Below are 25,000 nucleotides of genomic sequence, written 5' to 3'. Positions count from 1 at the left end.
GTGCGTCTGTGTGTGTGTGTGTGTGCGTCTGTGTGTGTGTGTGCGTGTGTGTGTGTGTCTGTGTGTGTGTGTGTGTGTGTGTGTGTGCGTCTGTGTGTGTGTGTGTGTGCGTCTGTGTGTGTGTGTGTGCGTGTGTGTGTGTCTGTGTGTGTGTGTGTGTGTGTGTGTGTGCGTCTGTGTGTGTGTGTGTGTGTGTGTGTGTGTGTGTGTGTGCGTCTGTGTGCGTCTGTGTGTGTGTGTGCGTCTGTGTGTGTGTGTGTGTGTGTGTGTGTGTGTGTGTGTGCTGAATGCTGACCTGCCACACCAGGGGGTCCAGGCGCTCGCTGCCGCTGGACAGACACAGACTGAGTGTGAGTGTGTGGGAGGAGCCGGTGAGGACACTGGCGATAATGGCGTCGCGCATGGAGAACGGCAGCATGGTGTACACCACAAAGATGATGAACAGGAAGAAGGACACCTGCAGGAAAGCACAGAAGGGGGGAAAATCAGTCTTATTTCTATTTCTTTTTTGCCCATAGATTAGTGTTATCACACAATGTAGATAGTATGTACATACACTATTTAAATATATATGCTACACATCTCAGTTGGAAGGCAAGATTTCCTTGCAGCTGAAAAAAACAAACAAACAAAGGGAGTCCATCTGCTTGAGACTGTGTGTATGTATGTATATATATATATATATATATATATATATATATATATATATATATATATATATATATATATATATATACATACATTCTGAACAAACTGTACATGGTCATCCTAATCACATCCATCATTTGGGATGAAATGAGTCGCAGTGGGAGCCAGTGTTTTTCCTATGAAGCACAGAGAGCCATTCCAACATGCTGATTCCTGTTTCACTATATTTATTCAATGTATTCAATGCTGGTGTGGTGTTCTCAAAAGGCCCACACAGTTCCCTATTATGTGTGCTGGTGGTGGATGGAGGATATTTTAAGAAACTACTGCATTTCCAGACTGACAAGATGAGATTCAGTCTAATGTCCCAGACGGTGATCTTATCAAGATAACAAGCAAAAGGTCCATGCTGTGGCCTCACCCAGGACCAGGAAGCAAAGTGAGGTGTGAATAAGCGCTTTCAGATATAACCTCCGGAGTACATGCGGAGGTTTGTCAAACGGAGGTCCTACCCTTCGGATGATTAAGATATGATGCTAACCTGCGGACCTAATACTGACCTTATACGGACGTATGTGTGAACGACATGCACGCACATTACAGAATCTCCGTGTGGTTGTCGAGTGAGGGGTGGGGGCTTAGAGTTCACAAGATGCGAGATATATGACGCAGAATATATGCGGCCGCTGCCTGTCACTGCTGCTTTTTGTTTACGAAGTGTAGCCTATGTATTATAGGCTAAAGAAGAGAAATCTATTGTGCGTAGGCTAATACTTGAAGTAGGATAGTCACGTAAGTGCGCACATACAGTATTTGTATGTGTGCTTCGAGTAAACACATTTATCTGTTTTCAACGTAATGCAGGCGCCGCGGGAACATATTTTTGACCATGGGTGCTGAATAACAAAATAATGGATGTCCCACGATTTCTCCCCTAGCATGATATGATTTGAATTTAGACAGCTACGCCATTTCAACGCGGTGTATGAGTAGGCCTAAGAGCGAGAAGTTTTATAATGCCCTTGCCACTCCGACTCATCAATAAAAACTGCGTGCACACACACCAGACCAGCACTTGACTTTACATCATTAAACTATTTCAGTATATTGCTTTTCTGATTGTCAAAACCACACCTAACTTATGGCGTCTCCACTCAACAGCAAAAGTGTCCTAACCACGTTACAGCTGTTTCTATCTGAGCGACTCCAATAGTGAGAGGATTTCAGTGTCATATTTCGGTGGCACTAGCTAAGCTGTCGTGGAACTCGAGATGACATGTCTACTGATAGGCAACAGGTCTCACCAACACGAAATTCTAATGGCAAAATATGCATCCTACCTCATCTGTTGTACTGTAGTTATTCGAAATTGGGCTTTTCACAATCCAACGATATATCCAAAGTGCGAACTAGTTGGTGATGGTTTATGAAAACTGCCAGTATGCATGCTACACGGAGTTCTGACAGGGCTGTGCATGGCCTAATAAACAGGCAAGATATAACCCACGATCGCCATGGTTTCGTTGTCAATTCGTGTTTGTGGTAATAATGACAGCAACAATAAAACCATCTGTATCTTACGATCTTCATCATTCTTGACAGATCACCAGCCTCCTCTGGATGGTCATATGCATAATAAGCCTATAGCCTACCTTTAGTTTTCATTTAATTTTAAACACGAATCTACTGTCTTTACTGCCGGGAGAGAAAAAATATATTGTATTCTTTTCTGTAGCCTAATTCTGCCTAAGGCTATCAATGAACAGAAAACCGTGTTGGCTAACAATTTATTATCCTGTTATTGTCGTCAACGACGTCGCTGTAGGCTACTGCCTTTTCAGCGCCTTCTGCTTATGATGATTCAGTCTTTTGAATTCGTTTGGCCTTGCCATGCAGTTATAGGCTACAACGTGCCATTCCCTTCATGTGTTTTATCAAAATGTTGTATGCCCTCATGGACAGTAGCTCCGTGATGTCTGCATCTTTCCATGTCGGAGATTTTCTGGACAGCACTATGCCACTCCATCATAACACTGGCATTTAAGTCAGATTTAACCACATGGACGCACGAAAGAAACGTCACCAACACGCCCTCTCACTAGGTGTGAATTTTAACCGCATGTTCTACTCCTCGTTCAGACACAGCACATTTACATAATGTCCGGAGGAAATACTAGGTCGGGGGTAGTATAAACACCGGGTGAATTCGGACTTCCATATGACCGGTTATGTCGTTCAGATATACGGCCCCACCGTTTAACATCGGCAGAACCTCCGGTCTTACACGTATGTCTGAAAGCGCTTACTAACACCAACCAATTGTACTAAGGGCCTTTGAGAAGCATCCTAGGCAAGGGGGCGAGAAAAATATAATCGCCAAATAGAACAACCCAAGGTTGGCAGACTTATTTGCATTAGAAGCCTAATTCATTTACATTAAAGTGTAGAAGGTACTTTGAAACAGTATATGGCTAGAGTTGAGATGCGTGTGTTTCAGACCTACACTACTGAGTATGTTTCATATGTTTCCTTACAGCCTTTAACTGGAATAAAGACTGACTGCTGCAGGAAGCAGAGAAACATCCTTTTTTTTACAATAGTGTGCTTTCTTCGTGACACCAGCGGCAGAACTGCTATTCTGATTCACCCTGCATGGCATCAGTCGCGCTTAATATTCAACACATATGGTTCAGATTGTAATTCTCCTGAAGAACCAGTCCACAGAGTCTGTCCCTCTCCATTACAATGCCCCTCGGTCCAGCAGAACGACGACGAGGAGAGCGATAAATAGCCACTGAGGGAGGAGATAAAACAGGACGAGAGATGAAAGGAGAATAGAATAGCGCTCAGAGGAAGGGACTTAGATTAAGGCTGAAGGGAGACCCAAGAGGGGAGGAGAGAAAGAGAGAGGGAGAGAGATATGGAAAGAAGGAGGAAGAGAGAGAAAGAGAGAGAGGTATATATGGAGAGAAGGAAGTAGCAAGAGAAAGAGAGAGAGGTATATATGGAGAGAGGGAAGGAGAGAGACAGAGAGAGAGGTATATATGGAGAGAGGGAAGGAGAGAGATACAGTATAAAGAGAAGGAAGGAGAGAGAGAAAGAGATGAGAGATGTATGGAGAGTGAGTGGAAGTGCAGGAGAGATTGTGAGAGAGGAAAAGAGAGAGAGAGAGAGAGAGAGAGAGAGAGAGAGAGAGAGAGGACAGAGAAGGTTTGGGTGCGAAGGTTAGAGAATGTGTGTGAGAGAGAGAGGGAGAGTTAGAGAGTGAGTGAGAGTGAGTGTTTGTTTGCTTGCTTGTGTGTGTGGGGGGGGGACAGAGTGAGAGAGAGAGAGCGAGAGAGTGTGTTTGTTTGCTTGCATGTGCGTGTCTGTGTGAGAGAGAGAGAAAGAGAGAGAGTGTGTGTTGGTTTGCTTGCATGTGCGTGTGTGTGTAAGAGAGAGAGAGTGTGTGTGTGTGCGAAACTGTCTCATCTGTGTGTTCAGGGTTAAATTGAGAAAGGTCAGAGTCCTCCCTGCTGAAGCGCCTGCAAGTTGCCAGTTAACCTTTTCAGACTATCAATAACTACATACAGTACAAACACCCACATACATCACACCCACAGACACAGACACACGCGCGCGCACACACACACACACACACACACACACACACACACACACACACACACACACACACACACACACACACACACACACACACACACAGTGGGGTGTCTGTGTGTGTATGTGGGTGTTTGTACTGTATGTAGCTATTGATAGTTTAAAAAAGGTTAACTGGTGTGTGTGGGCTGAGGTGGACATTACTGGGTCTGTAGAACACGGTGGTCTTTCTATCTGCACTAGAACACTGAGGTCTTTCAGGTCCGCTGCTAAAAAAAATACACAGCCAATGACCAGCTCCCCCGCCACCCACCCAACCTCTCCTCCCCATACTGGAGAGTGGTGCAGGGAGGGACCCATCCTCTCCTCCCCATACTGTAGAGTGGTGCAGGGACCCAACCTCTTCTCCCCATACTGGAGAGAAGTGCAGGGACCAGGGACCCATCCTCTCCTCCCCATACTGGAGAGTGGTGCAGGGACCAGGGACCCATCCTCTCCTCCCCATACCGGAGAGAGTGGTGCAGGGAGGGACCCATCCTCTCCTCCCCATACTGGAGAGTGGTGCAGGGACCAGGGAATTCTATGGGGGTGCAGGATGAAAAGCAGAGTGCCTCTTACACTCTGTGGGTAATTCAGGGGTCCAGTTCCACTACTCTGTATAATTAATCAGGCCATCCGTGGGACATACTGTACTTCAGAGACTGGAGGACTGTTGGCGCAACTGTGTCAAATTGACTAGTCCTCCGCTTATTTGAAGGTCACAGATATATTTGTGTACAGTAATATTATAGAATGTTAGATTTGGAGTTGCATTTCCTAATGTCACTGAATGCGACTGATGCTACAGAGTGTTTATTAAAACACTTCTATTTAACACTCTGTATATACTTAAAATCTATTATAGATTAATTGTACTGTACAACAGTATTACAGTTTTTCTCAATTGTTTACACCCAAAAACTGGTACTTGAGACACAATGACCACAACATGTAACTCATGCACCAACCCCCTGAACCAATTCTGCTAAACTACAAGCACAATACCTGCTTTACAGTACACTCAAATTGCAGTTCTAAAACACACTTCATACACTACACACAATTCTCTGTATTTGGCGCAATTTTCATGAAGAAAATCTCTTGTTTTCACAAGGAACACACTGCCATTCAAATTCTGAAGTTAATTGGCCTACTATGCATACTGACTCATCACATGGGCAAACACCTGTTACACAGTTTTACAATTAGCAATCAGAGCTTTAGCATAATGCTTGTGATGTGGATGAGGTGCTGTGGCCAGACATAAACAGACTGTAACTGTATACAGTAAATTCTTCTGTTGTTTTGTATGTAGACCACTGTCTGTGCAACTTTATGTTGGTTGGGATGTACACTTTGTACATGGTTTTTGTGGGGGGGGGAAATAAAATATATTTGTTACAGTTTATATGTGTGTTCTGAGTATAGTTGAAAGTTACATCTTGCTGATGCGCTGGGACACATCATCAGTGATGTATCCTGGGGTCACTGGGTGTTTCGGGTCTTTCAACATCAGACACCCTCGCCCAGGCGACCCGACCGGAGTTGATCAGACTCCGGCCTGTGTCCCAGAGGCATTCTTCCACGGATCAGCCCTCTTGATCCAAAGCCATTGTTTGCCCAGGTCCACTTCTAGCTGCCAGTCTGTGGCGGTAGTGAGGAGACCTGACCTGGCCCTCGATCCAAGCGAGTGGGCTTCTCTCCAGCTCTGTAGAATCTGATTGACTGAGGCTTGCTGTGGTTCTTGGTGGTGGTAATGGCCTTGGCTATACTCTCAGCAACCGCCTTCAGCACCTGGTCGTGGCGCCGGCGGTATCGTCCCTCTCCAAGGGCTTTAGGGCAGCTACTGAGGAGGTGTTCCAGGGATCCCCTTCCTGGACACTTTAGGCAGGAGGGTGTCTCTGCTTTGCCCCAGACATGGAGGTTGGATGGACTGGGCAGGTCATCATAAACAGCTTGGACTAGGAACCTGATGTTAAGGGAGTCTGCTCTCCAGATGTTGGGCCAGGTGATCTTCCGTTGCAGAACATTCTCCCATTTAGTCCAAGCTCCCTGTTGTCCCATACCCACCATCCTGCTGGCTCGTTCTTCCTCCACGCCTGCCCGCACTTCCTGCTGGATGAGATGTTGTCGCTGTTTTCCCTGGGCCTTGTCCACCCTGGTTGATGGGAAATAGCCAATACCTGCGCGTCCTGAGGCTATGGACCCCACCAGTACCTTCTGCCTCAGTCGCGACTCTGCCACTTCCAGAGCCTCGTCTGACCTCCATTTCCGGCCTGTTCGCACCTGGATGGCAGCCGATGCCACCTTTTCATCCCTGGATTCCCTGTACTGCAGAGCTTCTCGAGTTCTAGTCACCATGAACTCCACTGAAGTTGGAGTCCACTGAATGGAAGCTTCAAGGTGTTGCTACTGCCGTACAGGGCAGCACTGCTCAGACTTCGGGGTAGGCCAAGCCATCTTCGCAAGTGGCTGCTGTGTATATGTGTGTTCTGAGTATAAAAACAATATTCTCAAATATTTTACAACACACTTATGTATGTACTGTCTGTAGTAAGTGTAACACAGAACAAAACAGTCCTTAGTCATTATAATGAATGGAGAAGAAGTGTTTTCCATTCATCATAGTATTTTACATTGAGCATGTCAGTGAAATCTCTTCATATGATGGCTTGTGTGTGTCATTTGAAAACAAAATACCATTTTGAGAAGAAATAACATTGTTTTGAATGTAAAGTTTCATTTTGCAGGATAATTGAGGGGTTTTGCCTATTGTGTGTGTGTTTTTTGATTTGTGTGTAGAGTTCTGAGAGTATGAGGCATGCTTTCAGAAAATGTGTGTAAACAATCGAGATAAACTGTAAAATTCAAACACATCACTACTGTCATTATGTCTTGACCTAGTCCAATCAATCATCAAAAAAGTGCATATTATTTATTATTATACTAGCTGATTGTGTGTGTGTGTGTGTCTGTGTGTGTGTGTCTCGCTCTCTCTCTCTCTCTCTCTGTGTGTGTGTGTGTGTGTGTGTGTGTGTGTGTGTGTGTGTGTGTGTATGTGTGTCTGTCTGTGTGTGTGTGTGTGTGTGTGTGTGTGTGTGTGTGTGTGTGTGTGTGTGTGCACAAGGAATGTCTGTCTGTCTGGTTGGCTGGCTGCCTGTGTGAGTCGAGGCTTAAAGCAGCCCAGTGTCCTCGGGCAAGAGATGGATTTGTCATGCTGTTGAATAGCGTAGGGGCAACTTAAAGGCTGGTGTCCAGGGTCGAAGAAATATTACAGCAAATGTTGACAAAATGCCCATGTGTCTGTTAAGGTTCTCTAGCACGGCCATCGGCATAAATAGAGCACATGCAAGGGCAGCAAGGGAAGTTCATAAATAGCACATTGTACGGCACATATCATAAAAGCAGCAGACTTTAAAGAGAGTGATTCACACCCCTGGGTGTGAATACTCATATTATGATTTGAGTAACAGGGGGCCTATGACCCAGTCGAGTTATATGTTCTGAAACAGCCCTATTCTGATGTACATTTTCATCTCTTATTGCACAATACTACCCTCTTTTCCAGAACAAGCGTCTGTAGAGAAGCAAGCTAGGCTGCACTGCAAAGTATGGAGCCGTAATGGTTTTAAGTCAGAGTAAGGACAAAGAAACAGCAAGAACGCACAGTCTGTCTTTCACAAAAGGGAGTTTGACGTCTTTCAGCCTATCAGATGAAGTGTAATTGGACTGAATTGTCGGGCCAAGACTCTATTCTCTGAGGTTATTAAGCGGCGGCATGTTAACACCCTGCACAGCGGCGGCAGCACAAATGAACTGGACTGTGAAACAGGGGCGTGTGGCGCAGAGCAGAATCTAAACGTGTCTGCCGAGTGTTTAGAGGTAATGAGGGTCGTGACTCACTGGCGAGCTCGGGCAGAGCATCTGTGATGCCTGGAGCTTATCAGGCTGCTGTCTGCAAGCTGGCTGGCTGGCTGAAGGGGAGGCTGCTGTCTACCAGGTTGCTCTTCGGCTGGATGGATGTCTGTCTGTCTGACGTGGCTCTGTCTGTCTATCTGTCTGTCAACTGTCTGTCTGTCTGATAGAGGTTGCTCTGTATGTCTGTCTGTCAACTGTCTGTCTGTCTGATAGAGGTTGCTCTGTCTGTCTGTCTGTCTGTTTCTTATATAGGTTGCTCTCTGTCTGTCTGTCTGTCTGTCTGTCTGTCTGTCTGTCTTTCTCTTATATAGGTTGCTCTCTGTCTGTCTGTCTGTCTGTCTGTCTCTTATATAGTTTGCTCTCTGTCTGTCTGTCTGTCTGTCTGTCTGTCTGTCTCTTATATAGGTTGCTCTCTGTCTGTCTGTCTGTCTGTCTGTCTCTTATATAGTTTGCTCTCTGTCTGTCTGTCTGTCTGTCTGTCTGTCTGTCTGTCTCTTATATAGGTTGCTCTCTGTCTGTCTGTCTGTCTGTCTGTCTTTCTCTTATATAGGTTGCTCTCTGTCTGTCTGTCTGTCTGTCTGTCTCTTAAATATGGTTGCTCTCTGTCTGTCTGTCTGTCTGTCTGTCTGTCTGTCTGTCTCTTATATAGTTTGCTCTCTGTCTGTCTGTCTGTCTGTCTGTCTGTCTGTCTGTCTCTTATATAGGTTGCTCTCTGTCTGTCTGTCTGTCTGTCTGTCTGTCTGTCTCTTATATAGTTTGCTCTCTGTCTGTCTGTCTGTCTGTCTGTCTGTCTCTTATATAGTTTGCTCTCTGTCTGTCTGTCTGTCTCTTATATAGGCTGCTCTGTCTGTCTGCCAGCTTGTTGTCTGTCTGTCCATTCTGCTAGAGGTTGCTCTTTGTCTGCCTGTCAGTCTATCTGCCAGCTTTTGGTCTGTTTGTCTGATAGAGGTTGCCCTAATATCAGTTACTTCCATGTCCGACTGTGCAGCAGAGATGCGTGATACAGAGTTGATGTGTGTGTGGGAGACGAGGGACAACATATAATAATAATAATAATAATAATAATAATAATAATAATAATAAATGTATAGCACTTTTCAAGACACTCAAAGATGCTTTACAGTTTGATATACACCATCAGTTGGGGCTCTCAGCAAAGCTTACACAAAATCAGAAGCTTACTATCCCTCAAGGAAACATCAGATGGGAGATGGGTATCAGCAACATTAGAGAAACATCTGTTACAAGAGCAGAGCAGTTCCATAGATATGAATGGACATGCAGATGGCTCATCATCATTCTGTGCTCATGATTACAGCTACTTAGCTGATGGGTCTAGTAACGATCCCTTTGCTCCATCCACGATGTCTGTGAAATAGGAAATCTCTCTGGGTCAGTATCTCAGTGTGAAATATGCACCGCTAATGTTCTACACACAGAAGCAAAGTCTGGGATATTTTGAAGAATAGCATCAGGAATGTGTCAGAAATGGGTGATAGCTGCTGGCTGATATTAATATGTCCAACAGCAGATATCAATGAAGAACCTTGGAACACCTAATTGCAGCCTCACGTACTGGATGGACTCATTACAGTCAGTGAAGGCTACAGGCCTAAATAAAGCCTAAACATTCAAGAGGTTTGCATGTTTGCTCATAGAGTCTCTAGTCTCTCTTAATTCTTGTTTTGATCTTATTGTGACAAACCCTAAAATATACTAATTATACCCACAACACAATGTATGGTCTTGCCAACATGTCAAGAGATCTCTTAGTCAGACAAAACAACTCACATAACAGAAAATCCCTTTGCCACAGAATGCAACTTTTGTTTTCTTTTGGTCTCCTTTAGAGAACATCAGCTACTCATTTAGATGGAGCGCCTGTATTATTAAGTACATTTCAATTAAGGTCCATGGTCCATTTAAGCCACTCTATTGACTTTTAATGGATAACAGTTTCCACACAGAACACCGCTTTTGTCTTTTGACATCATAATAGTTATGTAATGCTATTGCAGGTGTTTATTTATAGAGTGACTTACAATGGCTTTTCAACGGCAGCTGGCTCCTGTCTTCTCTGCTGGCAGCTCAACAAATCATAATCAAAGACCAGAACTAGCTTTGTTTTTTAGACACTTTTTTAGAAACTCAGTAATCACATATTCAGAAACTCAGAAAATCACATACTTTTTAGTAAGTTAATCTGACATCCATCACTGCCAGCATTCTGCCTGAAGATATGTTGATGTACTGTATATGGTCCTGGTCTGGGCCAAATACAAGCCAGATGCAGTCTTGGTCCATCCCAGACTCAGCAGACGTCTGAACACGTACCTCCAAGTGGCATAACCTCTGCCTGCTCCTTTCACCAGAGAAGCAGAAACCCATCAACTCCCCTCACTTAAATGTCCCTCACCACAATCACCTCAGCCAGCTTCCTGATCGCTACCCTCACGTGAAACCAGACTAGCCGCTGCTAAAATGTGACAAACCTGAGTCTGTCTGGAGCGCTTGCTGTCCAAATTAGACACAGATTAGATTACTCCATCAGCCTCCCACTGTCCCACCACCCCAAGAGGGAGGGGGGGGGGGCAGCTAATGAGCTCTGGAGATAGCCTCCGAGGGTGGGTGTGTGGGGGCAGATAGCAGACAGCCTCCCCAGGGCAGCGGGATGCCATGAAACCCAACGCCGCTAACTCAATTAGTCAACAGAGCTGGATGAAGAGATGGGAAAATGACACACTCACGCGCGTGCATTATTTTCAGCACTGATGTAGCACTGTAATGCAGGACATGCATGCATGACAAACAGGGACTTGCTCCTTCGGGAGGGCAGGCAGGCAGGCACAGGCAGGCAGGCACGGTCCCTCTGCCATGCCTCCCATCTTCATAATGGCAATTAGGCAGCAGTCCACAAAACAAATGAAGGAAATGGCCTCTCCCTCCCCGCCCTCCTCACCCATGCTGTGCCATGTGTGTAAGATGAGACACAGTGCCAAGGCTGCTCTAACGAGAGAGAGAGAGAGAGAGAGAGAGGAGTAATGGATCTCTTGTTTCCCTCTCTCTCTCTCAGCTTCTTCAGCACTGTAGCAGGGAACACAAGAATGCACACACACACACACACACACTCTCTCTCTCTCTATCTCTCTCTCTCTCTCTCTCTCTCTCTCACACACACACACACACACACACACACACACATACAGAGAGAGAGAGAATACACTAGTTCAGTAGGAGGGCTCCCAAGAGAAACAGTAACATGTGAATGTTGAACCAGAGGGCTTTTCCTCAGTGGCTCAATGTATCAGCAGCAGCAGCAGCAGCATCACAACCTGCTCATCGGCTCACATGCCACTACAGACCGGACCAACACAGATGCGCCTGGTCAGTCCAGTCCCACCGGACCTGACCAGATGCATCCAGCCACACCATATTCAAAAGAGAGAGAGATCCAGAGGCTATGTTTTTCTCTCACACTATGACCCACCTCAGTCATCCTGAGGCAAACCCAGCCACGGCTGCCAGTGCAGGGATGCCTTTCTATAAAAAGCCTTGCTTAGATTGAAGAAAGGGAGCTGGAGCACACTGATCACTTGCAGTCTTTTATTATATATATATATATACTATAAAATAAAAGACTGCAAGTGATCAAAGCTTCTTGTCCTACTGAGAAGCACCTGACTGCACAGTTTCCAAAGGATGATGGGTGGAATGCCCTACCTTAACCAGATAGAAGCCTTGCTTAGACTCTATTCATGTTACTGTGGAATAAGCCTAGCTCACTCTGAGGAGTTTTGAGAATACTGGGACTGTTTTAGATTGCTCTGTAATTGAGAAGAGTAGATTCCTCTTACTGACATGGTCATTGACAAGTGGAGTAGATTACAGTGTCAGTGATGTGTGCATTGGTTCCATTGAGGAGGATCAAGAATCAAGGATCTTTGGTATAGATTTCGTAAAACATGGTTCCACTGAGCCCTATTTGTACTGCAGAGCATTGTAGACCCCCCCCCCCCCCCCCCCCCCATCTGAAGTGCTTCATGTACTAGAGTACTGAGCTGCAGAGTGTTATAGACCCCCCCCCATCTGAAGTGCTTCATAAGCTGACACGGTGTTTTTCATTTATATCTCTCTGCTCTGCTAATTAAAAGTCCCCCGAGGCCGAGTGGTGAAAACATTAAACACGTAAACAGAGCTGTTGGAGAAGAGCAGCTGGATCTACTGGGTCTGTCTCAACAATCAGCCAATCAGCCGCTCTCATCTAATGTCCTTCACTGGGCTGTCTCAGCACACCCACTTGCCGCTGCTAACAAGCATGTCATCCATATACCCAACTCTCCTCAGCAGGCAGCCTCAGCTAGACCGTGACTGACAACAGAGTGGGCGTTAACATCTTATTTGAAACTTTATTGGATATCTGTCTGAATATGGACCAAGAACCAATGAAACTAACAGGATTACTCAGATTATTCTGGTTCCCAGCCAGGCTAGCAGGCCTATACACATATTAAGGATCAGTTAAAGGTATTCTAAGCGATGTTGGGTAACGTCACTTCTGTTGACGTTCAAACAAAACAGAGAGCTAGCTCGCTACTCTCTCCCCCTCCCTCCCGTGCAATTGAAACTCTCCTAAACGTGCATCTAGTCGGTGATTGGCTGGAACAGTTTGTTATGGTTTTATAGTCCAGGCTGGACCAAGTTGTTTTTGTTGCCGTTTTTGGAGCCTGGGCTGTCCACAGGGACCACGTTTTTTTACAGTGTATTCAGGGCACAGGCAGCTAGCGGATGGTGAGGTGATGTTTACAGTATGTGACAAAAAAACGTTTTAGCTTAGAAACCACATAACATTACTTAGAGTACCTTTAAATTATTTTCATTTTATATTTAAAGACTTTACTGCCATGACACATGTTTTAATAAAGTAATACCCTGTATGTCTGCTACAGCAGCCTTTACCCTTGGCCATTCTGACCATGTAAAAGTATGTATATCAGACACACCGAAGGGGAACCTGGGTAATTTCTATGTCCTAATGACCACATGAAGGCATCCACTGAGAGCCTTAACATCCAAACCTCATTTAGCTGAAATTAAATCACGAATCAATTAGGGAGTCATTATCCATCAGTCACAGGGTATTTATGGGTAAAAGTCATTTAGTCATGGAATTATCAGGGTTTCAAATGGATTTGTAAATTATTTGGGTTATCATGGAGGCACAATTACTGCATGTGGCAGCACAATAATGCATTCAGTCTATGGCCATGTCCATGCTGCTTACTGTATAATCATCAAATACATTTCAAATAATTACATTACTAGGTCCTTGTGGAGGATTAGACCCAAAAACACAGCCAACGATCTCTCCAGACAACAGTGTCACTGACCCTGACCCCAAAACATATCCTTACCAAAGCTCTCTTTCTCTTTCTCTCTCTCTCTCTCTGTCTATTTCAATTCAATTCAATTCAATATGCTTTATTGGCATGGCCAATGGCCAATCAAAAAGAAGCCATCAAAACATAAAATAACATGGATTTATATAACAGTATATGAAACTAAGACTATCTCTCTTCTCTATCTCTTTCCTTGTCTCTCTCGCTCTCCTTTTAATAGGGCTACAGGGAGGAATGGCAACCAAAGGTGATGGCAAGGATGAAGAATCCCCTTGAGCAGCCAAGGTAAAGGTGGTGACCTTCTCCTAAGACTGAAACGCATAGGAATGCTGACTCCCTTGGAAACAAGCGCAGTAGCCATAGGGGCTTTTCTAGCAGCTAGAACAGTCTCACAGATTCCAGCAGCTAAGAGATATAGCAACAGAGGCAGCTAGGATACGCACTCCTCAGGCAACGCATGTAGTTAAAGGTGTATGGGCAGGGATTTAGGCAAGGATGTGGGCAAGGGTGTGTGTGTGTGTGTGTGTGTGTGTGTGTGTTTCTGTGTGTGTGTGTGTGTGTGTGTGTGTGTGTTTCTCTGTGTGTGCGTGTGTGTGTGTGTGTGTGTGTGTGTCTGTCTGTCTGTGTTGCTTCATGTGTGCTGAGATGAGAGGTAAACATTACTGTACATTCACACACAGCCAAAGCAAACACATAGTACAAACAAACAGTTACCAATCATAGAATAACATATTTCACACACACACACACACACACACACACACACACACACACACACACACACACCATGCACATTGGGTCTTGGGACACTCAGAAGCATTTTGTATTCTAAATGAATACAAAATGCTTCAGCTCAGCTTGTTTTGGCTCCTGTCAGCAAAGCAGAGCCTCTGGACGTCTCCAGCAGAGAAACACTGAGCTGTTTAAGCAGGTTTAAGACCTTGCTACTCAGCAGCCACTCTGTGTGTGTGTGTGTCTCTCTCTCTCTCTCTCTCTCTCTCTCTCACACACACACACACACACTCTGTCTATCCCTCTCATTCACAGACACACACACACACACACACACACACACACACACACACACACACACACACACACACACACACACACACACACACACACACACTTGTGGGGGTAGGGAATGGATCCCAGCAGAGGGGGAGAGCATGCATGAGTGTATGGTTGTGATATCATATACTACATAATTGGGGTTTAAAAATGTTCCACAAAGCCACTAAAAATATTAATCAGGCCATTTTGAGCTTCAACATAAACTCATACACCATTATCATTAAGGCCATTTGGGCTGTCAAATGATACATAAACCATAATGAAACAAACACTAATTTATTCAGGCCATTCAAGCTTGCTGTCAGTGCTGTCATTATCCACACACACACACACACACACACACACACACACACCATAATACACATAGGAGCTTACACATAGAAGCTTTATGTAGATTCACACAAACACACACAAACACACACACACACACACACACACACACACACACGTTGGAATTTCTAATTAAACAGAAATGGTCAACCGGTTCAGAGGCAATTGTCTGGAGATGTGACTGTTCCTGTAGTTCCCGTGCTGACACAAAGAAGCACTATGCAACAATTTTTGCAAAAATGACCTTAATTATTACATTACATTACATTACATTTGGCTGACGCATTTTTAGCCAAAGCGACTAAAAAACATTAGAGTACAGTAAGAATAAGTGCATCAGTGAGTGCTATTTTTAACAGTTACGTGTCAGTTTAAGATGGCTGGTGAGTGCTAGGATCAGCAAGACTTGTTGTAAGTGTTGCTAAGAGAGGAGATGTTCTCTAAAGAGCTGGGTCTTCAGGAGTTTTTTGAAAATGGAGAGGGATGTCCCTGCCCTTGTAGGAACTGGCAGTGTGTTCCACCAACGAGGAACAACAGATGAGAACAGTTTGGATTAGCCTGAGCGTACCGGGGGTAGAGCTAGACGTCGTTCGTCTGAGGAGCGCAGCGGTCTGGAGGTAGCGTATGTCTGTATGAGGGCATTCAAGTAGGTGGGAGCAGAACCGGAGACTACTTTGTAGGCAGGCGTTAGAGCCTTGAATTTGATGCGGGCCGCCATAGGTAGCCAATGTAGCTCGATGAGTAGTGGGGTAACATGTGCCCTTTTGGGTTGGTTGTAGACCAGGCGCGCCGCCGCGTTCTGGATCATCTGAAGTGGTTTCACTGCGCAGGCTGGGAGACCTGTCAGGAGGGCGTTGCAGTAGTCGAGTCGTGAGATGACTATTGCCTGAACCAGAAGTTGGGTAGCATCTTGAGTTAAGTAAGTCCTGATTTTCCGTATGTTGTAGAGTGCGAAACGGCAGGACCGGGCGACTGAGGCAACATGATCTGAGAAGTTTAGTTGGTTGTCAAGAACAACTCCTAGATTTCTTGCAGTCCTGGTAGGTGAAACAGACAGGGAGTCAAATTTGATGTTGATGTCGTGGTGTATGGTAGGTCTAGCTGGGAGGACCAGCAGTTCAGTCTTTGAGAGGTTCAGCTGGAGGTGGTGTGCCTTCATCCATGTAGCTATGTGTGAGAGGCAATCCGAGATCCGTGCTGAAACCAAGGGGTCATCAGGTGGAAAGGACAGATAGAGCTGTGTGTCGTCTGCATAGCAGTGGTATGAGAAGCCATGCGAACGGATAATCTGTCCCAAGGAGGTGGTGTAGATAGCAAAGAGAAGGGGGCCCAGTACTGAGCCCTGGGGGACCCCTGTGGTGATGCAGGTTGAGAGTCGTTCTGATGGTTCTACAACACTTTCTGGGTCGTTTGGTGGGTGCTTAATCTCCCTCTATCACTTCTCTGCGGAAAAAACGAATATGTAACTTTCTGGACCCGGTCCGGGTAAATCCGGATGCGACTCAGCGGAAGTATCCAATCGCGCCTCGAAAATGTAGTCAGATTGTAGTTTCGAAGAAAACGGACGTCGACTGACTTTGTTGCTGTTGAAATTGTAAGTAGCCTACCCTTGTCTTTGTAATGTGGTTTGATAGTCTCTTGAACAATGGGTTTGCTCGACCATTTTATTGTGAGCCCTGTATGTGTTTAGCTTGGTTTCTTGATGGCTAGCTCTCTAGCTAGTGGGGGTTTAGCGTAGCAGTCACTTGCTACCGAAGCTGCAGGGGGAGCTGTGTAGTGAAAAATGTGAGCCCAAATCCGGCGAAAACCCAGAAACAGCGAAGGAATAACCAGACCTGCATAGTGCTTCTTTAAGGCATGGGTCTGAGTTCCTCCTGCGACCCTGTGACACTGAGGGCAGAAGATTGAGCCCTCTCTCACCAATTAAATGAGGGCTTTAACTATGCAAGAGGTGGATAAGTGGGTCTGACAGGCACTGTCACAGAGATGGATGCTTTTGGTTCCACAGCTGTTTCCAACTTGCCTCTGTGTGTGCAGCTGAGACTGTGGCATGTGTGTGTTCTCTATACATGCTCACCTTCGTCACTTTTTCATTTTTTATTCATCTACTACTTTGTTCATTCATTTATAGGCAGATGGTATACGAGGCCTGGGACACTCTCTCTCTCTCTCTCTCTCTCTCTCTCTCTCTCTCTCTGGCTCTGTAACTGTTCCCAGGGCAGAACTTTGTTATTTCATCCTCCACAGTCCCAACATGAAACAGAACTTCCCGGGGATAGAGAAACTGGAGGGTGGGGCTAATCCTCTTCTTTTCAACACGGTTACCGGAGCAAGCAAGGGGTCACTCCAAGTGAAGGAGAGATTATGGTAATGTGGAAATTCTCAAACTTTCTTTTCATACACAGAACCCTCCTGGCCTCCTCCTCTTTTCTCACAATGACAAATCCAGTAGCCAGTCTCTCTTTCCCATATTCTAATCCATAATCAATAACTGAATAGATTATCCATAGTTTTGACCCAATGAAATGCCAAAAAAGGGAGTCAAATAGCATTTCACACATCACACATTACTTGACTCACAATTTAACACCCAACTCGGCTATCTCTGTTTGCCAGCCCTGCCTCTCACTCTCTTTCTTTCTCTCGCCTTGTATTCCTTTTCCTCTCACTCTTTCTTTCTCTCGCCTTGTATTCCTTCTGTCTTTCCCTTTCACCTCGCCTACTCCCCTCCTCCAAGCTATTTGTTCATTCTTATAAAACATATGAGAGGGAGTTACAGCAAGAGAAACTGACAGAGATAGAGAGCGAGAGATTGTGGTTGAATGTGTGTGTGTGAGAGAGAGAGAGAGAGAGAGAGATGGGGAGAGGGAAAGGGAGTTATGATGAAAAAAGTGACACAGATTAAAAGACTTCTAATTTTCACGCTTCACTACTCATCATGGTGGCACATAGAGTACTGCTTTACCAGTTGTACTTGCAAGGGCTTTCATCACAAGGCGTGATGCAATTCTTTCCAAGCCACAGGCACCAACACAGGAGAATTCAATCCTTTCACAGCTCTTATTCATCCCCTCCATGTTCAAACAATACTGATACAGTACGTACACTGTCGAAGCTGCAGCTACTTTAAGCACGGATCTGAGGCTAAGGTGGGATAGAGTTTGAGGCAGAGCCATGGGCAGATTCAAAATGTAAGAACTGAAGATCTCTCAGAAGATCTCTTTGTTAAATGCTGTTTTGACTACACTTCCCAGACTGCTCTGTATGTTTGTTTTTGTGAGGAAGTTGGGGGGTGGGGGGTAGGTTTTGTGGAGTATCTTTAGTATCATTTGTCCACACTAATAACCCCTCCAGAGGACCTCTAGTTTCACAATGATACGGGAAAGTTCAATAATCTCTCATTCATTAAGTATTATAGCACCTGTGCCCCACTTATTATCACAGAGTTTAAATTCAGGGAGGTTGAGAAAAATCAACAGGACAACAAGCAACAGCTAGCAACATGTGGGCTTCCCCAAAGCAATTCTTTTTTTATTTATTTTTTTATCTGAACTCAAATTGGGAACTCCATTGAGACAACTACTGAATTGTGCCATTTGTGTCTCTTTCCAATAACATGCTAGTGTTGGTGGTGTTAGCTGTCAAAAGAGAAATGTAGAAACAATATCATTCCAAAAAGCCATTCTGTGTTGTGTTTCTTTTGGGGACTATTATGATCCCCACAAAAACTCCCTGTCAAGCATCTGTGGCTCCACAGAGAACTCTTTGTTGCACCAACAAACTCTCTACTGTTTACCTCTTCAGCTTACACCACTCCTCCTCAAGCGTATCCTCTATGACATAAACTCACCCACCTCAGAACTTACTTCTCATGCTGTATACCCATCCAGGTGATTTGGCATTTAGATCTGGGCCCTCAGTCTCAGTTAACCTCATCTGTCAAAACCCCCAGCATGGTGATGAACTTAGAGAGAACACCATCTCCACCATCCCCACCATCCCCACCAGTAAAATTAGACATCTAATGAGAGGATGTGGGCCAGACAAATATAGGCAAGACACAGATGAGGAAAGCCTCCAGGGGCAACTTTATTCCTGTCTCCACGACAGTGGCCTGGGGAGGGCTAGAAGGCGCTCTTGGTTAATGAACTGCCATTGCCAAGAGTTCACATAATGAAGGATGGATGGATTGATTGCTCAGTCATAATTCACTTGGATAAAGCCTTTGCCTGGTGGATAAAATATTGTGTGATGTACATGCATGAATTTAGTACTACATCACCAAGTAGGACTGCAGATTGAACCAAGTTTAGATTACAAACTAATGACTCAAACAGGCTAAGGTTTTGAGTACTGTATGGTCGCTGTTGAAATCTCTAACTAGACCTCTGTAAAGTGAGAAGATGATTAGATGGTTAGATGGTTAGACATTAGAGTCATTTTTCAAGCAATGAATAAAACAACACCTACTGCACTATGTTTCAGGCTCAAGCAGTGCACAAGGTCTGGTACAAGCCGTGAATGAGGGGCAATCCACCCATGTGTAGGAATGAGAAAGGGTAGAGAAGTTATATATTTTACAGTAGCTATTTATAGATCACATAGCTTGCGTTCATGTTTATTAAGCAAAAGCAAGTGGGCAGAATCCTTTGGAAGCGCCACCCTAGATTTCCACTAGAGATCTGACCAATTATGTAACTGCAGGAGCTCAATGCAGGCACACACACATACACACACACACACACACACACACACACACACACACACACACACACACACACAGCCCAGCACAACACCACCAACAGCAGAACAGCCAAATTTCCTGTGTATTCAAGTGTATTTCACCTCTGACTTCAACAATATTCAACCAGTCACACACAGCCTATCAATGCAAAGTGTATAGAAAGCAGCGGAGACAGCAAAGGAGACAGCAGCTCTTTTTTTGTCTGCAGTATTAACACTGTGGACTCAAAGGAAGCTTCATCAGCAGGACGAAGGAGACGTATCTGCCCAACCTGCCTTACTTTGCCACTTTCTTTCATCCAAAGAAGCTTACATAGCAGAAATGCCCCCCGCCCCCCCCCCCCCCACACACACACAGACACCCTCATGGCAATGCTCCCCAGCGTGTTCTCACCTGGTCCCAGGGGCAGATAATGCCTCCGAAGAACATGAAGAGGTAACCCATGGCGAGCAGGCAGGCCCAGATGAGGAGAGAGAAGAGCCGCAGCAGCTTCTTAAAGACGGCCTCGATGCACACCAGCACAAACACACTGAAGAAGACTGCCAGGGCCGTGCTCACAGTGATCACAAATGCCACATGGTCCTCAATGTCCTAGCCATGAAAACACAGGAATACACACACACACATACAAACAGTTAGACAGGTGTAAATCAGAATCACACACACACACACAATACATGAGACACACTAAAAACACAGAAACAGAAACAACACACTCACATACTTGGAAAGTGGAATATCATTTAATCATACATCTGAAAGAACAATAAATAGATGCTCAGAAAGAGAGGGATTTTCTGTACTATCTTGTACATTTAAGATCTGTATATACGGCTCTTAGACAAAGCCATCACTCCTGCCGGTTCCAGGGTTACCCTTCCAGCACCCCTGGGCTCATGCGAGGAGAAGGCGTGAAAGAGAATGCAGCAGAGAAGAGGGGTGAATGGAAGGGTAACGATGATGGGGTGAGAAGAGTTGCCAGAGGACAGAGGGAACATAAGGTGAAGAGAGGGGGACACAGGGGAGAGCAAAGAAGAGAAGAGGTGATGAGGATATAAAGAGAAATCAGAATAAAAGAAAAACATAGAAGGGCATCAGACAGAGGAGGTGTAAGGAGAAGAGAGGAGAGGGGATTAGAGGAGAGGAGAGAAGAGAGAGGGGATTAAAGGAGAGGGGTTGAGAGGAGTGAAGGGGGGGGGTCTGTGGGATACAATAACTGAGATAAACATCTCCATACAGAAAAATTATTTAATGCCCACAGACACACATGTCCCCACATAAAACTCATACACACATGTCCCCACAGACACACGTCCCCACATAACACTCAGACACACACGTCCCCACATATCATAAATGTGCCCATATACACACGTCCCCACATAACACGCATACACATACAGCGGGGAAAATAAGTATTGAACACGTCAACATTTTTTTCAGTAAGTATACTTCCAATGAGGCTATTTGCATGAAATTTTCACCAGATATTACTATTAACTCAAATAATCCACCCATATAAAAAAATACAAACATTAAAGTCCATAGGTACAGTTATGTGTAATAAAGTGGAATGACACAGGAAAAAAGTATTGAACACGCCTGCTGAAATTTCTTAAATACTTTGTGGAAAAGCCTTTTTTCGTAATGACAGCTTCAAGGCATTTCCTGTATGACGGAAACTAATCAGTCACAGTATTCTGGTGTGATTTTGGCCCATTCTTTTAAACAGATAGTCCTTTAATATTGAAGATTCCAGGGGTCCCTCTTGTGAATCCTGATCTTTAGTTAACTTCCAAAACTGTTCAATTGGATTGAAGTCAGGGCCTTGATTTCCTTTCTCTGAAACCAATTGAGAGTTTCCTTTGCTGAATGGTTTGGATCATTGTCCTGCTGGAAGGTCTAGCCATGTCTCATCCTCATCATCCTGGTGGATGTAAAGTTTTTCCTGGAACAAAATGACTCCATTCATCATTCCTTCAACTGTATGAAGTCTGTTAGTACCATGAGATGAAAAACAGCCCACACCATGATGCCACCACCTCCAAACCTCATTGTTGGTATGGTATTTTTAGGGTGATGCACAGTGCCATTTCTCCTCCAAATATGGTGTGTAGTATGACATCCGAAAAGTTCAGTTTTGCTCTCACCAGACCAGAATACATTCTCTCAGTATTGCATAGGATTGTCCAAATGTTGTGTAGCAAACTTTCAATGAGGTTTGACATGTTTTTCTTCAGCAAAAGAGTCATGCGGGATGAGCGTGCGTAGTGGCCATGGTGGTGGAGTGCATTACCTAACCTTTTCTCTGTAAAAATTGTACCTGCTGCCTCCAAGTCTTTCTGGAGCTTTCTCTGAGTGGTCCTTGGATCTTCGGCTACACTTCTGACTATCCTTCTGACTTCCTGTTCAGAAATCTTGCAAGGAGATCCTGTGCATGGCCAGTTGATGCATTGATGTTCCTTCCACTTGCAGATAATGGCTCCAATACTGCTTGCTGGATGATTCAGAAGTTTTGAAGTGCATCTGTAACCAGTTCCATTGATATGTTTTGCAACAATAAGGTTGCAAAGGTCTTGGGAGGGCTCTTTGCTTTTGCCCATCATGAAATGTTTCTTGTGTGACACCTTGGTAACAAAAAACCTTTTTATAGCCCACCAGTATGTACTAACCCAGTTTATATCAATTTGCACAGATAGGAGGGATAATTTCTCTAAATACTTATAGATTCCAGTTTGTTCCTTGCCATTTCTTGTTCAATACTTTTTCCCTGTGCCATTCCACTTTTTTACTCATAACTCTACTTTTAGACATTAATGTTTGGATTTTTATATATGTGTGGATTACCTAAGTTAATACTAATGTCTGGTGAAAATTTCATGCGAATAGCCTCACTGGAAGTATACTTACTGAAAAAAATGTTGACGTGTTCAATACGTATTTTCCCCGCTGTACGTCCCCACATAACCAGTGTTGGGGAAGTTACTTTTAAAAAGTAGTGTTTGCTCGTTACTCGTTACTTCTCAAAAAAGTAACCCATTACTTTACTTAGTTACCCTCTATGGAAAGTAACTTTTTACGTTACTCGTTACTTTTACGTTACTTTTATGTTGCTCGACTTTGGGCAGAACCCAATATCTGTTCCTAAATGTGTAGTTCTACTATGGAGGACATAACAGGTATTTCTTTTGTGGTCTTTATTATTTAAAAAATGCCACAAACAGAGCACTTGACAAGAAAACATTGGGCTTGATAGGCTTCAACACCACCACTAAAGCCCTTTGTAACGCGTTACACACAACACTGCACATAACATAAACGTGCCCATATACACACGTCCCCACAGACACACATGTCCCCACATAACACTCATACACACGTCCCCACAGACACACACGTCCACACATAACCAGTGTTGTGTGTAACGTGTTACAATAACGTAAATATTTTTTTGAGTAAAAAGTACTATAACACGCTACTACTGAAAAATTGGTAACGTAACGTAGTTCCTTTTTCATATCGGTGCAACGTTACTTTTTCCAGGCAGGGACAGATTTGATAGCGACGCTACTTTCTCAGCTGCGCACTTGCGCAATAGGCACAAGCTCCACACGGCAGCCTACGTGACAGAGGCTGGTAGCATGAAGTGCAATCATAGCTCCACGGTACGTGACAGAGGCTGGTGGCAATGAAGAGAAATCATAGCAAGCGAGACGCAGCCAACGCTAACTTCTGAGGGATGGAGGTATTCACATTACTTCAAACTCGTTCAAACTAAGGGGAGGAATGTGATTGTTAGTTGTAGCCTACACTGTGCCCTGATTTTGTCCACTGCCGTTAACTCAACTGCCAGCCTGTTGATACGATTTGCACTAGCTTTGCACCAAATTTCGCAGGAGCGCCTGTTTAATGAAAGAGCATAAGGCTATAAAATAAGCCCTCATATATTTTGTGTTCACCTATATGCCGAAGATGTATCGAGGCTATGTTATTTGATATTGTTTCATAGGGCTTTTAGTGGTGGTGTTGAAGCCGATTAAGCCCAATGTTTTCTTGTCAAGTGCTCTGTTTGTGGCATTTTTTTAATAATAAAGACCACAAAAGAAATACCTATTATGTCCTCAGTAGAACTTTATGTAGGCCTACACATTTAGGAACAGATATTGGGTTCTGCCCAAAGTCGAGCAACATAAAAGTAACGTAAAAGTAACGAGTAACGTAAAAAGTTACTTTCCATAGAGCAGGGATTCCCAAACTGTGGTACTGCTTCTAGGGGGTACGCGAGATGAAAAGGGCTATGGCGGACAGGTATAAAATGAAAATTTTAAATCTTTTGTAATTAATTCATGAATAAATACATAACTTCAAATCAGGTCATAATGATATGGAAACATGAAATTAAAGGATATCATTTATAAACTCTGTATGTGTTCATCAAAAAAAGGGCAGCTTATTAAACATAACGCCTGGAATAGCTAATAGAATGCGTTACTTTTGAATGCGTTGGATGGTCCGTGGGGGGAAAGTTTCGCGGATATAACAGGTTTTTGAAAACAACAAAAACAGAAAGGAGGGAAGGAGCAAAGCTAGGAGTTATTTCAGATGGGCAAGAAAGGTAACATTAAGCTAGGCTTTACATTTAACAAACTAAAGGTAGCCTAAGTTTAGCCTTTCTAGGCTGTATAGCCTAATGTTGTCCAAACGAATACATCCTTGTCATGCGTTGTTGTAGGCCTATTATAAGATAAGATATTGTATGTGGATGTAGTTAGGCTACTATGCAGGCTAATTATACTGCTGTTATAATTTTCATAACTTTTTAACTGACCAAATGCACGCACCTAAAACCGGGAAACGGACAAATATTGTCAAGGGGAGGGGGGGGGGGGGGTTATAGAATGCGTTACGTTTTTATGTGTTTATGTGTCGGATGGTGGGGGTACGCGAGCCGAGTCGGAATGTAGGCGGTGGTACGCGGGTGGAAAAGTTTGGGAACCGCTGCCATAGAGGGTAACTAAGTAAAGTAACGGGTTACTTTTTTGAGAAGTAACAAGTATCGAGCAAACACTACTTTTTAAAAGTAACTTCCCCAACACTGCACATAACACTCATACAAACGTCCCCACAGACACACACGTCCCTACAGATAGTGGGCAGCTAGCTAGTAGTACAATATTAGTATACTATTCAGAAAGTGTAAAAGTATTAGGACTCTGCTGTGGGCACATCTGTAAAGTATTTGGGTACTGGC

General features: G+C 44.3%; 1 protein-coding gene across 1 annotated transcript in view; it reads right to left on the bottom strand.

The window, feature by feature from the left end:
* Positions 1-25,000, bottom strand: part of adcy2a (adenylate cyclase 2a) — an 85,211-nt gene that overhangs the window by 51,755 nt on the left and 8,456 nt on the right. Inside the window, exons 2-3 of the mRNA XM_076279407.1 lie at positions 20,143-20,340; positions 296-457 (exon numbers count right to left, since the gene is read on the bottom strand). Of these exons, the coding sequence (XP_076135522.1) occupies positions 296-457; positions 20,143-20,340 (360 nt within the window). The remainder of the gene's footprint in view (positions 1-295; positions 458-20,142; positions 20,341-25,000) is intronic.

The sequence above is a fragment of the Alosa pseudoharengus genome, unplaced genomic scaffold, assembly GCF_046254945.1.
Source record: "Alosa pseudoharengus isolate Yale_2024_CS ecotype anadromous, Long Island Sound unplaced genomic scaffold, YU_APseudo_1.1 YU_APseudo_1.1_scf_12, whole genome shotgun sequence".
NCBI lineage: Eukaryota > Metazoa > Chordata > Actinopteri > Clupeiformes > Clupeidae > Alosa > Alosa pseudoharengus.
The sequence above is the reverse complement of the archived record's forward strand: the minus strand, read 5'-3'. Positions and strand labels throughout refer to the sequence as shown.